Here is a 13,066-nt window from a genome sequence, read left to right on the forward strand (position 1 = left end):
TTCTAAATTTTATGGCATCTGTCTGGCCCCAGATGTTATGTTGGTTTTCCTCTCAAGGCCTCTGAGCATTTTGTCTATGTTTCTGTTGGTCTCGCTCTATTCTCCAAGGTCTCCTTTGGTCAGTCTTCTTTGCATTTGAATGACTGATGGGAGATACTTGGAAAAATACCCTTTGGTGACCATAATCTCCCAGGCTCTGTGTGAGGCACAGAAGAAATAAGGGACATGCCTTTCTTCCTGCTGTCAAAGACCTCCCAGGATTATGGGACCAAGACATGAAAATGTGTATTCCCACCGTGGAATCACAGATGAGGGCACTTTTGGAGGATGGAGGGAGACACATTCAGAGAAGGGCCATCTCACCTGGGTGTCCCATGCAATCCTATTTAGGGCAAGAAGTATCCACTCAAGTATTTTTCCACCTGCTCAAAGTGCCTAGCTCCATACAGAGTTGTTTCTTAACAAATATTATATTGAAGTGAACTTAATTTATTTTAATAAGACTTTTTTGATCTCAATTAAAAAAAAAAAAATTAAATTGTGGCAAAATACACATAATATAGGGCTTCCCTGGTGGCTCACATGATAAAGAATCTGCCTGCAATGCGGGAGATCCAGGTTTGATCCCTGGGTTGGGAAGATCCCCTGGGGAAAGGGAATGGGTGGCTACTCATTCACTTCATGGCAAATGAGGAAACAGTGGAAACTGTGACAGACTTTGTTTTGGGGAGCTCCAAAATCACTGCAGATGGGGACTGCAGCCATGAAATTAAAAGACACGTGCTCCTTGGAAGAAAAGGTATGACAAACCTAGAGAGCATATTAAAAAGCAGAGACATCACTTCACTGACAAAAGTCCATCTAGTCAAAGCTAAGGTTTTTCCTGTAGTCATGTATAGATGTGAGAGTTGGACCCTAAAGAAGGCTGAGCACCGAAGAGTTGATGCTTTCTATCCATGGTGCTGGAGAAGACTCTTGAGAGTTCTTTGGACAGCAAGGAGATCAAACCAATCAATCCTAAAGGAAATCAGTCCTGAATATTCATTGAAAGTGCTGATGCTGAAGCTCCAATACTTTGACCACTTGATGCAAAGTCTACTCATTGCAAAAGACCCTGCTGCTGGGAAAGATTGAAGGCAGGAGGAGAAGGGGTGACAGAGGATGAGATGGTTGGATGGCATCACTGAGTTTGAACAAACTCCGGCAGATGGTGAAGGACAGGGAAGCCTGGCATGCTGGAGTCCGTGGAGTTGCAGAGTTGGACATGACTTAGTGACTGAAAATCAACACCACGTATCATAATTTCCCTTCATAGCAGTTAAGACAGGTTAAAATGACAACTCAGCGCCATTAAATACATTCATACTGTTGTGCAACCATTAACATCACCTAGTTCCAGAAATGTTTTTATCTTGCAAAACCGGGACTCTTGTAAAACAGTAACTTCCCATTCTCTCCTCTTCCACAGCCTCTGGCAACCACTCTTTTATTTTCTGTCTCTTTAAATCTGACTGCTCTAGTACCTCAGAGAAGTGGAATCCTGTAGTCCTTTGTCTACTGGGGCTGACTTTTTCATGTAGCATAAAGTCCTAAACCTTTAGATCTGATACACTCTCCCCCTTTTCTGCCCTTCCTAGATATCTGTGCTTTCAAAATAGCTGTCGTTTAGCCTTTCTACATACCCTGCTTATGTATAATGTCGGGAATATGTAGATGGTCAAGGAAATACTTAGTGTCAGGAACTTAGTCTTGTTTCCTCCTTTTATTTTTCTTCCTAGGGTTTGCAGTGACTGCTCAGGTGGACGAGCACCAGCATCTCAGCCGCATCTTTATAAGTGACGTCCTCCCTGACGGCCTGGCGTATGGGGAAGGTCCGTGTGGCAGGCGGTATCTCTCTTCTCTCTTAATTCTGTGCAGTGCAGTCTGGCTAGTGAAATTTGCTCATGATTTTGTCAGAAAACAGTTTCTCCTAGAATTTTAAAGAAAGTGATTTTGAATGCCAAGGCATATGTACACACACACACACACACACACACACACACGTATATGGGTATACAGTGAGAGAGTTTGTGCGTGTGGTTTTGAAAGAGACAGTATATATACAGAGTACCTGTGCACGTGTCCAGGTAGATGGAGAAAGAGACGGTGAGGGCCAGCCAGGCAGGCAGACACACCAAAGGTTATTTCCCAGCACGTTGAACATCACTTAGAGGACTAATTAAATTGAGTGACTCTTAAACTATTTCTTCTAATGCTAGTCTTGAGAGAGTTGAAATTTGTTATCAGTGGAATCTGATTACTACAGGGTTTGTTGCTATCTTTGAAGGTAGCAACAGAAGAGCCCTTGAGAACACTAAGCGGGTCAAATTTGCAATCGTCTTTCATCTTAAAATATTCCTCTCAGTCATCTCTCTCTCTTCTTCCTCTGTGTCCCCTTCCTCCTCCTCAGGGTTGAGAAAGGGCAATGAAATCATGACCTTAAATGGGGAAGCCGTGTCTGATCTTGACCTCAAGCAGATGGAGGCTCTGTTTTCTGAGAAGAGTGTCGGGCTCACTCTGATTGCCAGGCCACCAGACACAAAAGCGACTCTGTGTTCTTCCTGGTCAGACAGTGACCTGTTCTCCCGGGACCAGAAGGGTCTGCTGCCCCCTCCTAACCAGTCCCAACTTCTGGAGGAATTCCTGGATCACTTTAAAAAGGATACGGCAAATGGTAAGGTTCTGTTATTTCTCCCTTTCTTCACGGCTGGTATCACCAGATAATATTTTTAGGCTGTGTTTGCTTGCAAACTGAGATTATTTAGCTCTGTTCAAAGAATATTTTCTCATTTCTTAGGGGAAGAACACAGATGCCAAGCAAACTGATTTGATACAGAATTCCATGCATTTTAGTAATTATAACACTTTTAGTGAAAATAGAAAATAATTGTTCTTGCACAAAGTAATATTCCTTAAAATTACAGTCTTAAAAAAAAAATCACCCATGATATTTAGTGTCGTAATTATTTGGTTATTCAGGGAGACAAAAGCCAACATAAATGCCGAAGTTGATTTTTCTGTTTAGTTGAGTGTAAGGCAAAAGCATTTTGCAGTCATTTATTGGGTTTTAAGAACAGTTCATGCAATTCAGTTCTTAATCTGTTTGGTTGAGTACTACTTTTTCAATAAATGGCAAATTTTTCACATAGGTCATGAATTTTAAAATTTTGTAATTTTTTCATTTTTTGAAAATGAAAAAATTGTATGCCAGTTTACTTTTTTAAAGGTGAGATTTCCATTTGAGGCAGTTATTTGAAGGTTTGACTTCCTGGGCCTATTATTGGTACACATTTCGTATTTTTACAGTCTGGTAAATGAGAGACTCCAGCTCACACTGAAAGCCCGTGGTCCCTTCTGTACCTGGGAGGGAGCCTGCCAAGCCCCCGCAGGCGACTGAGCATGACAAGCACATGCAGTCATTTTTATTCTTAATTACAATCATAACAGATTTCTAATGGAAATCTCTGCATGATCACCAAAAATGAATAAAAAAACACAGAAGTTGTTAAGATCGATTTAATTATAAAGCAGGTTTATTAGGTCATTTTGGTATTAAAACATCAGATGGTAAGATTTGTGATTCAATAAGGTATATGCTGCCTTTTCCTCCTCTCTAGAGATTTCCCTCCAATTTAAAATGCCATTACATTGACTATTGGCATATAAAAGTCAGTGTCATAAAACCAAAAATGTGATGGAGCTAATTAATTACCTGGTTATCTTAGGGATGCCATTCAAGTCCCCCTGGGCTGCTTTACAGGCCTGTGTTCCACACAAGACATGGTGTGTCCATTCGTTGGACTCATTATTCTTGAGGGATACATTCACGGCCTGTTATCTCTCTCTGTATTTTATCATAATAAGAAATCACTGCGGAGTCTATGATAACTTTTGGTACTTGCCGGAATGGATTTCTACAGAAAGCAGCAAAAGAGGCCAAATTGACTCCTTTTTTCCCCCTCCCCTACCAGTTGAAAATCAAGCAGGTCAGTTAATCTTGTTTTTTTACTTTTTCTTTTGGTGCAAGGATACAGCATAAGAAGAGGGCTTGGATATGTTAGGTGGTCGTTAAGTACCTGCCTAGGGACCCCTTCTTACAGGCTACAGCTGTGTAACTAAGGACACCCATGTCTGTGTGCACAGGTGCCTTAGCTTAGTCAGACTGTTGTTGTTCAGTCGCTCAGTCCTGTCCGACTCTGCAACCCCATGGACTGCAGCATGCCAGGCTTCCCTGTCCTTCACCATCTCCCGGAGTTTACTCCGACTCATGTCCATTGAGTCGGTGATGCCATCCAACCGTCTCATCCTCTGTGACCCCCCTTCTCCTGCCCTCATCTTTCCCAGTATCAGGGTCTTTTCCAATGAGTCGGCTCTTCACATCAGGTACCGAGTGCTGAAGCTTCTGCCTCAGCATCCGTCCTTCCAGTGAGTGTCCAGACTGTGGCAGTGCTTGTCGGTCTTGCTCCAGGTGCCCCCGCGGCTGCAGCGTATATCTCTCCTTATCCTTCCTTGGATGGTTTATCACCACCCTGTTTCCTGGTGAGACTGTGCTCCTTGGGGCTGAGACTGCTCCCCAGGGATCCTCTGTCTTTCCCCTCCACTGCTCCACAGTAATGCGCTTGTGTTGGAGACAAAACAGCCATGAGGGGCTGCTTTCCCAAAGGCTTGGCAAATATGGAATTTATTCCCCCACCCCCATCAATTTCTGATTTTTTTAAATTGAATTACAGTGGATTTACAATACTGTGTTGGCAAAGTGACTCAGTCATATACATACGTACCTTCTTTCTTATGTTCTTTTCCTTTATGGTTTATCACAGGATGCTGAGTATAGCGCCCTGAGCTGTTTGTTGATTATCCATCCTATGTATGGTAGTGGGGGCATCTGCTAATCCCAGACTCCCAATCCATCCCTCCTCCACCACCCTTCCCCCTTGGTTTATTGTCTTTTTTGAAGTAGCTGTGTAGCCTGTGAAGAAAGTTAAATGCCTGTGAGTGAATGTCTCCAAGGGAAGCCTGTCTGTTTTGAAGGTTGGGGGAGAAGAAATTAAGGGAGGGGAGAGAGGAGGAAAAAGAGGCAACTTGTTAGCTGAGCCTGACATGAGAAGTCGTGTTTGTGGAAATGTAAGGTGGGGGTGGTGTGGTGATCAGGGTGGGGGAGTGGGGTGGGGGTGATGATGGGGGTGGGGTGGGTGTGATGGGGGTGATGGGGTGGGGGTGATGGGGTGGGGGTGGGGTAATGGGGGATGGGGTAGGGGTGGTGGGGATGATGGAGGTAGGGGTGATGGTGATGGTGGGGGTGATGGGGTGATGGGGGTGGGGTGGGGGTGGGCTGAGTGGCTAGGTGACAGGCACTCAGGCTTTGAGTCCCACCCCATCTGGGCTTGAGTTTGGGCCTGCCCTTTACAGGTTATGTGACCTTGGGGGCAGCGCTCAGCCAGGGAGGGGTGGACGTCGGTGGATGATACCCCAGCCTCCCTGTCCACTGCTGAGACGGTTCTGGGGTGCGCCCCACAGTTCTTCCAGATACAAGGGCAGTCGGTTTCTTATCTCACGCCTTTCACACGCTTTCTGCCCTCTCGCTGGCCGCTGTCCCTCACTTGGGCTTCCTGGGATCACCTTCTAGATAAGCTTCTGTACCCACAACTTGGCTTGGGCTCTGCGTCTGGGGGAGCTCAAATGAGGACTCTGAACCTGGATTCCTCATCTGGACGACGAGGCTTATTTTGGCCCATGGGGCTGCCGTGAGCCTGAGCCAGTCTGAGTCTCTGCACCTCCAGCCCGGCTCCTTGGGGGCAGGAAGTCTGAACACGGGGGTCTCCCATCCCCTTCCCCACCGTGAGCTCGCTGTCTCGTTACAGGTTACCTTGACTTGCCTTGGTGATGAATTAGGAAACAGTAGTCCCATTTTTTATGCTTAAGTTTTTAAATTACACACATAAAGTAATTTAAATGATTTTGAAAAACAATTTTTCATACAACTTTGAGTGTTACTGAAGAGTGGTCGTTTCAGAGTCTGCCTTTCCCTAAATTTCGCTTGCTCCCAGCGCTGCCAGAGGCAGCCTGGCACTCAAAGGAAACTGTTTTGTTTCCCCAAGAAACCAGTCTTTTGCTTGTTAATAAAAACCACACAGCGGGCTCTCTGGAAGGGAAGACCTGCCTTTGTTTTTGTTAATGGAAACTGAAAGAACATCAGAAAGTGGAGGAAGAAGTCTCCCTAAGCAACTGTTCTGGGTATATTTTAACTGTCTGGGCTGAATATTCACTGAACCTTTCTGGGTACTTGAAATACGGGAGGCCCTGGGGTAAGCAACGTGAGTTCAGAACTTCCTGTCTACTTGAGGTGTGATTCAGGTATCCAGAATATATGTACTAAATTTAGCTTTAGTCTCTTGATCAGGTTTGAGCTGGGGAAAAAAATAAAAAACCTTCTTTATATATATATATATAGGCTTCCCAAGTGGGCAGTAGTGGTAGAGAACCTGCCTGGCAACACAGGACACATACAAGATATGGATTTGATCCCGGGGTTGGGAATATTGCCTTGGAGGAGGGCATGGCAACCCTGTCCAGTATTCCTGCCTGGAGAATCCCATAGACAGAGGAGCCTGGGCTACGGTACATAGGGTTGCAAAGGTCAGACACGACTGAAGTGACTTGGCATGCATATGTACATGAGACTGTCCCATGAAAGTTGGGAAATAATAGAGTTTCTGTTCAGGTTTCATGCTTTTCTAGAAAAGAAGCATCCTGGTGGCCTTCTTGACACTCATGATGTGTATAGTGTTTAGGGAAGTGGTTCTCAGACTTAACAGTGTTTAAGACTCACTTTAAGACCTTGTGGAAATTCAAATTCCTGGGTCCTGTGGCCAGAGAGCCCCCTTCAGGCTGGACCAGGGCTCGCTCACACTGCCAAGGCCAGTGGCCTGAAGGATGTGGTCTGCTCCCCAGCAGTACGACCCCCTCCTTTCCTGAACCCCTCTGTGCCCAGGTCTTGAGGATTAAATGAGATAAATGTATATAAAGTTCCCCAAAATGACTACACTTGTACCTGTGTGTTGGTATTCTCATTCGGGGATCCCATGCCCCCAGCCCCGAGCCAGTCCTCAGCGCACTCAGGAGGCAGCAGACTGGTTTGTTAGTTCCCCTTATTGGGTCTCAGCTCACCCTTGGGAGACAGTCCTCAATCAGTGGATTGATACACTGAGAACTAGAGAACTTCCATCAGTCACTGGCTTTGCTGTGATATTCCCATGATGCTGTGAAGAGTGGAATGGGCAGGGATACCCTGAGAAGTGTTGGGTGCTCAGTACTAAGTTCCGTTGTATCCTTAGGGTTGAATGACTGTTTGATTCCTGCCGGTAAGGGTTTGAATTTTTGTTCTGGTTATCCACAGTAGAGGGGGAGAGAGAGAGAAGAAATGTCTAGAGGCTGTTTTTGACTTGAACAGTAATATCATCTGGAAAGACTTCTTATACAGAGAATTAGTTTTACCGCTGGAATTCCCCAGATAAGTCACTGTTATTTTTGAGCCAACAAGGCCACCATTGAAGTCATCGGACATGCCAGCCCTGTTGATACTGGCTTCCTGTTATTGCTGTTTCTGATTTATATTGAAAAGTCCCTTTTCCAGTGTATGCCATCTTTTGAAACATTTCAGTAGCTTTTAAGAGTGTCTTATTGGGCATAGACTTCCTGAATAAAGTCTTTATGTAAACATTGAATTTGATGTGGCATTCATGTATTCTCCATCTATAAACAGCTATTCATTTGGCCTCATTAGGGTTGGGGTATATTTAACAGGAGACAAAATAGAAAAGACCTATGTTCCTCCTTCCATGTAGATAATGTCAACCCAGCCAATGCTTCTCACAGGATGATGAAGCTAATTGCAGCCTGAGGCTCTTTTTTTAATTCCCCACCCTACTTTGAATCAGTCCCTTTTTAAATTGCTGTATAAGTAGTGTAGACTGTCAAGCTACCAGAAGCCACTTAGATGCAAATTTGCTCTTTGGAATGAATTGCCCCTGGGAATGTATGTATCCGTTATACAGCTTTCCACCAGGGGAAGAATTATAGAGCCAGCTCTGATGTGGCAAACCCGCTTATTTCCTGTTTATGACAGTGAGGGCATTTCGGCTTCCATAGACTGGTTTAGGATGACTAACAACATTGAGCTCAGAAAATGCCCTGTTTGTGTGTGAAAATACTATTACCAGGTCTGTCTGGCTGACACCCCAGATACCCAGATGTCAGAACAAAGTCAAGTTTCTAAAGATGGTGGGTGCATGTAAAAATTTTCTTAAAAATCTGAGTGGGAAGTACTGATTTTACCAGGACACAGAGAACTTTGGTCTCCGAGTTCATAGTTTCTTCCAATGGTGCTGAAGACAGTTTTCAGTTTTATTAGCGGGAGTGAGCAATGTAGCTTTCTGTTAGCAGTAAGTAGGGTCCTTGGGTGCTAATCTCCTTATAAAGCCTAATGTTGTTGGGGAATTTGTTTTCATTTTCCCATATCCATTCATTTGTTTATTCACTTGTTTATTTAACAAATAAACAATAACATAAAACATTGCAGGTATATAACAGTGAGTCAGACATTATTTTCTACCCTCAAGGCGCTTATAGTTGAAGAGAAAAAGTACAATACTTTTAGATAATAGTTCACGTTAAAAAAAAAAAAGCTTTTCAATGAAGAGACTTAGAGGTCCAGTTCAGAGGTAGAATTCCGAACACTGATCTTCTGTTAATTTTGAGCAAAGGAATCCAAAGAGAGAGGTGTGAGGACTGGAGGAAGGTGAGTGTTTGGTCTGAGTGCCAAACTCAGATGGGTCAGATGGGCATTTTGTGGACTGGGAGGTGTGTGGTGGGAGCTGGGAGGGCGTTCCATAGAGTGTGTGGCCTGGGACACAGCCCAGAGCAGAGGCCACCTGGCTCTGTGCGAATGGGAAATAACATTGTAAAGTCTATTGGGACCAGATTGTATACAACCCTGAATTCCTGGAATTTATAACAAATATATCATGGCAAGTAAGTGGAGAAAGGAGCAAGTATTGGCCTTACTTTTCCCTGCCTTACAGAAAATACAGAGCGTTTGTCTGGTCACTTAAGGAGCACCAAAGTGTGGCTTGAAATCCTTCCAGAGTAGATACTCTTACCTTCTGCATATTGGCTTTATTATTTCACTCTTAGAGCTTCGTTCCTTTGGCTTGCACAGTGTTGTTTTTAATGATCAGAAGTCCCTTGTAAAATACAGACTCAAATACATGTTTTGGGGGGAAAGAAAGAACAAGTGAATTACTGTTGGTTCCTATAAAAGCAAAGTACTCCTCAGCACTGTAATGCTATGTCCACTAATGGTGTGGTCCTCGCAGATCCCCTTCAGAGGTTTGACTAGCCTGGCATCAGGACAGCTGGGGGTGAGGAGGTGCCTGTAGCCCTGAGGATGAGGCAATGTTGGAGCTGAGGGAGAAGCTGGTAAATTAAATTTGCCAGCATTTTGAGTAGAACCAGTCCTATTTTCTCTCTCCTAACATGGTATGCAAATTCATTTTTCAGGTTAAAATCTACAGAATTTCTCTAAAGAACAGGGCATGTAATTTCTGTTAGATATGTCACTTTTAAAATAGCCATTTGAGACTTTGGAATGACTGGATCAAATGCAGTCACCTGTGCATGTAGAGTGAGCCAGATCTCTGTGAGGCAGCAGTTCTGTGAAGCTGTTAGCTATTATCGGAAAGAGGAAACATTATATAGCCGGTTACACACGAGGGGAAAAAAAGGTCTGACCCTTCCTGTGGATGTTACAAGTACTGATTGCCAAATGGTGCTTGTCTGCATTTCCAGTTTTGTTCCCCTTCTTTGCAAATGAATTATGTTCCTGACTTAATTCTTCCCCAGGGAGGAATTGGACTCAGGAAGAACCAAGTATGGACATCTCGTTTTTAGCTCTTACTTCTAGAGACAGCTCTGTCATGGCTATATCTTTAGTTTTTCAGATCTTTAATACATATATGGGCATGGTGTGAAATTCCAGCAGGATAAAAAGTTAAACTGTGATAGGTAAGTCCCTCTAAGCTGTTTAGAAATGGTAGTTAAGAGCAAGTAGCCAGACTTGCTCAAGCCTTGACTCCAGGCTTACCCATTTATTAACTGGATGGATTTGGTTGTGCAAGTCACTTACGCTGTCTATGCTGAGTTTTTAACAATGGTAAAATAGTCTAGTCTGTTTTTATGGGCTCAATGAACTAATAGCTGGAAACAATGAGACTGTGCCTGGCCATGTCATGTAGACATCAGCATGTAGATGTTAGTTAAGCAAGTAAGAGAAATTTCTCCCACTCTGTCCTTGGCCACCCAGTTTCTCTCCCAAAGTAATCACTGTCCCTTGTGTCTTTCTCATCCTGGCCTGGAGACTCTTAAATGTTGGGGGACATGGTGGGGTAATTTTCTTCTTGGTTTTTACTTCATACATGTTGGGATAGACAGAATAATAGGCCCCCTTGGAATGTCTACCTCTGGATCCTGTGAATAGGGCAAAAGGAGCTTACCTGGCAAAAGGGACTTCAGAGGTGTGATTCAGTTAAGGGTCTGGAGATGGGGGGATTATCCTGGATTGTTTGGATGAGTCTGAAGTCATCACAGGGTCTTTGTAACAGCAGGTGGAGAGTCAGAAGTAGAGATGTGAGGACATCAGCAGAGGTTGAAGTGATGCGAGCTTGTGAGCCGAGGAATGCAGGAGGCTTCTGGAAGTTGGAAAAGGCCTGGAAACACTCTCCCCTTGAACCTGCCGGTGGAATGCAGCCCCGCTGTGACCAAGTTCAGTTTCCTGGCCTCCAGAACACCAAGATGATGCATGGTGTTTATGTGCCAAGCACTGTGTTCGCTGGCAGAGAGACAAAAATAAAGAACCACAGCTCCCATGGGGTGGGCAGCTCCAGCCTTCATGCTTGGCTTTGGGCATATTCTAATTCCTCATCTTCTAATGCCTCTAAAAGTGAAGGATTGGATGAGACAGTTTAGCATTTTTTCGTTTTCAAAAATTCAGTTATTTAATATGATTAAAGCACCAAGTTAAACAATTATAGGAATGTGCATTTATCACACAAGCTTATGAAGCGAAAAAAGCGAAGTAATGGATCAAGCATTCCATTTGGTTTTGCAACAAATCTCATTAAATTACGTCTTTAAATAGAATCAGGTCTTGACTGCTGGAGAGAAGGTGTTCGTTAAGGCTTCGTCATAATAGCAGGCTGTCTCAAACATAAAGATCACCAAGAACCTTAAGAGCACTAATTACCCCTTACATCACCCTATGTAGCAGAGATGTGTTATTAGTGTTTTTCTTTCACAGCTGGGTAAGTCAAGGCACAGAGACACATTAAGTTGCTGGTAACTTGGACAAGGTCACAGTCAGTGACCTTGGGCGAGAACTGTTTCTTCTTGTTTTTCCCTTCCATGTAGGGGAACAGGATTTTAACCACTTTTTCCCCCCCTTTTAAATATTCCTCTATTAACACACATGGAGTAAAACCCAATAATAATATATCCTGCAGTAAAGCAAATTTAGGTGTAATTGGATTGATAACGGCCCTTGCCTCCTTATCTGGGTTTTTTTCTGGGGGCTGGGGCTTGCAATTAGGAATTAACTGCCTTGTGATCATTTGGGGCTTGTTTAGTGCAAGGAAAGCTTGATGGTTTAGTAATCATCTTACTAATCTTTGTTCTTACACTTTTCTTCCTTCCTTCCTATTTCTCCCTCTCCCTCTCTTTCTCTATAATTCACATTGATTTTCATTCACCTTGTAGCAATGCAAGCGTATATTTCGTGTGACTCGGTTCTTTGAAACCTACTTATGGTGGCATTTTCCTGTAACTAATTTCTCTCCTGTAAAATCTGCACTGACATTTTTACCTTTTAAAAAAGTTAAGTATAATTCATATACCATAAAAGTCACCTCTGAAAGTGTACAAATCACTGGTTTTTAGTATATTGACGAAGTTCTGCAACTGTCACCACTATCTAATTTCAGAACATTTTCATCACCACAAAAAAAAAAATGGAAAGAAAAGAAACTCTTGTGCCCATCAGCAGTCTCCCCTCCTCTCTGCTCCTCCCAGCCCTCGACAATTGCTTCTCTGCTTTCTGTTTCCATGGACTTGCCTGTTCAGCTGTTTCACAGAAATGGATTGTACAATATGTAGCCTGTTGTGTCTGCCTTTTGTTTAGCATGATGTTTTCTAGCTTTATCCATGTTGTTGCATGAAGCACTCATCCTTTTTATGGCTGAATAATGCTCTTTGTAAACCCTCTTTAATCCTACCGTACAGTAGGAGGTGATCTTCAGGTTTCCTTTTTCTTACAGCACATCCCCCAGTAGAAACTTTTGAGTAATTTGTTGCTAGGATTCTTCTTCAGGGTCTTTAAGTTTGTAAATTATTTATTTATGGCTGCCCCGGGTCTTCGCTGCTTTGCTTGGGCTTTCTCTAGTCGCAGCAAGTGGGGGCTGCTTGCCAGTTGCTCAGGCCTCTCACTGGGTGGCTTCTCGTTGCAGAGCACAAGCTCTGGGCACTCAGGTTTCAGTAGTTGAAGGGTACGTGGGCGTTGTTGCCCCGTGGCATGTGGAATCTCCCCAGACTAGAGATCAGACCCGTGTTACCTGCCTTGGACTTCTTAACCACTGGGGAAGTCCTCAGGGTCTTGAATAGAATTCCAGCTAAATAGCTTGTCAGGGTTTTGAACTTACATACTTCTTTATCAAAGTTCTTTAAGTATCAGAAATGCAGTGGTGTATGTTACATGCCTCTGAATATAACTGGGACATCTGGGTGGTCCTCCCAGCTCTGCAGGGATCAGGTTCTGGTGGAACAAAAGCTTTGGCTGAACATCCTGTTGCCATGGACTTTGTACTTTCCACCAAGGACCCAGATAATGTGCCATGGAAGGCCCCCCTCCCTCCCCCCCAGCCAGAGCCTCCTGGAGCACCAGAGCATGGGCACACCTGTGTTCCTTCGCCCTCCTCCAGGA

At 43.9% G+C, this 13,066-nt stretch overlaps 1 protein-coding gene across 7 annotated transcripts in view; it reads left to right on the forward strand.

Annotated features, from left to right (window-relative positions):
- Positions 1-13,066, forward strand: part of TIAM2 (TIAM Rac1 associated GEF 2) — a 236,290-nt gene that overhangs the window by 162,808 nt on the left and 60,416 nt on the right. For all 7 annotated transcript variants that reach the window (XM_070796428.1, XM_019967625.2, XM_019967622.2 and 4 more), the window contains 2 exons: positions 1,779-1,871; positions 2,450-2,713. In XM_070796428.1, the coding sequence (XP_070652529.1) occupies positions 1,779-1,871; positions 2,450-2,713 (357 nt within the window). The remainder of the gene's footprint in view (positions 1-1,778; positions 1,872-2,449; positions 2,714-13,066) is intronic.

The sequence above is a fragment of the Bos indicus genome, chromosome 9, assembly GCF_029378745.1.
Source record: "Bos indicus isolate NIAB-ARS_2022 breed Sahiwal x Tharparkar chromosome 9, NIAB-ARS_B.indTharparkar_mat_pri_1.0, whole genome shotgun sequence".
NCBI lineage: Eukaryota > Metazoa > Chordata > Mammalia > Artiodactyla > Bovidae > Bos > Bos indicus.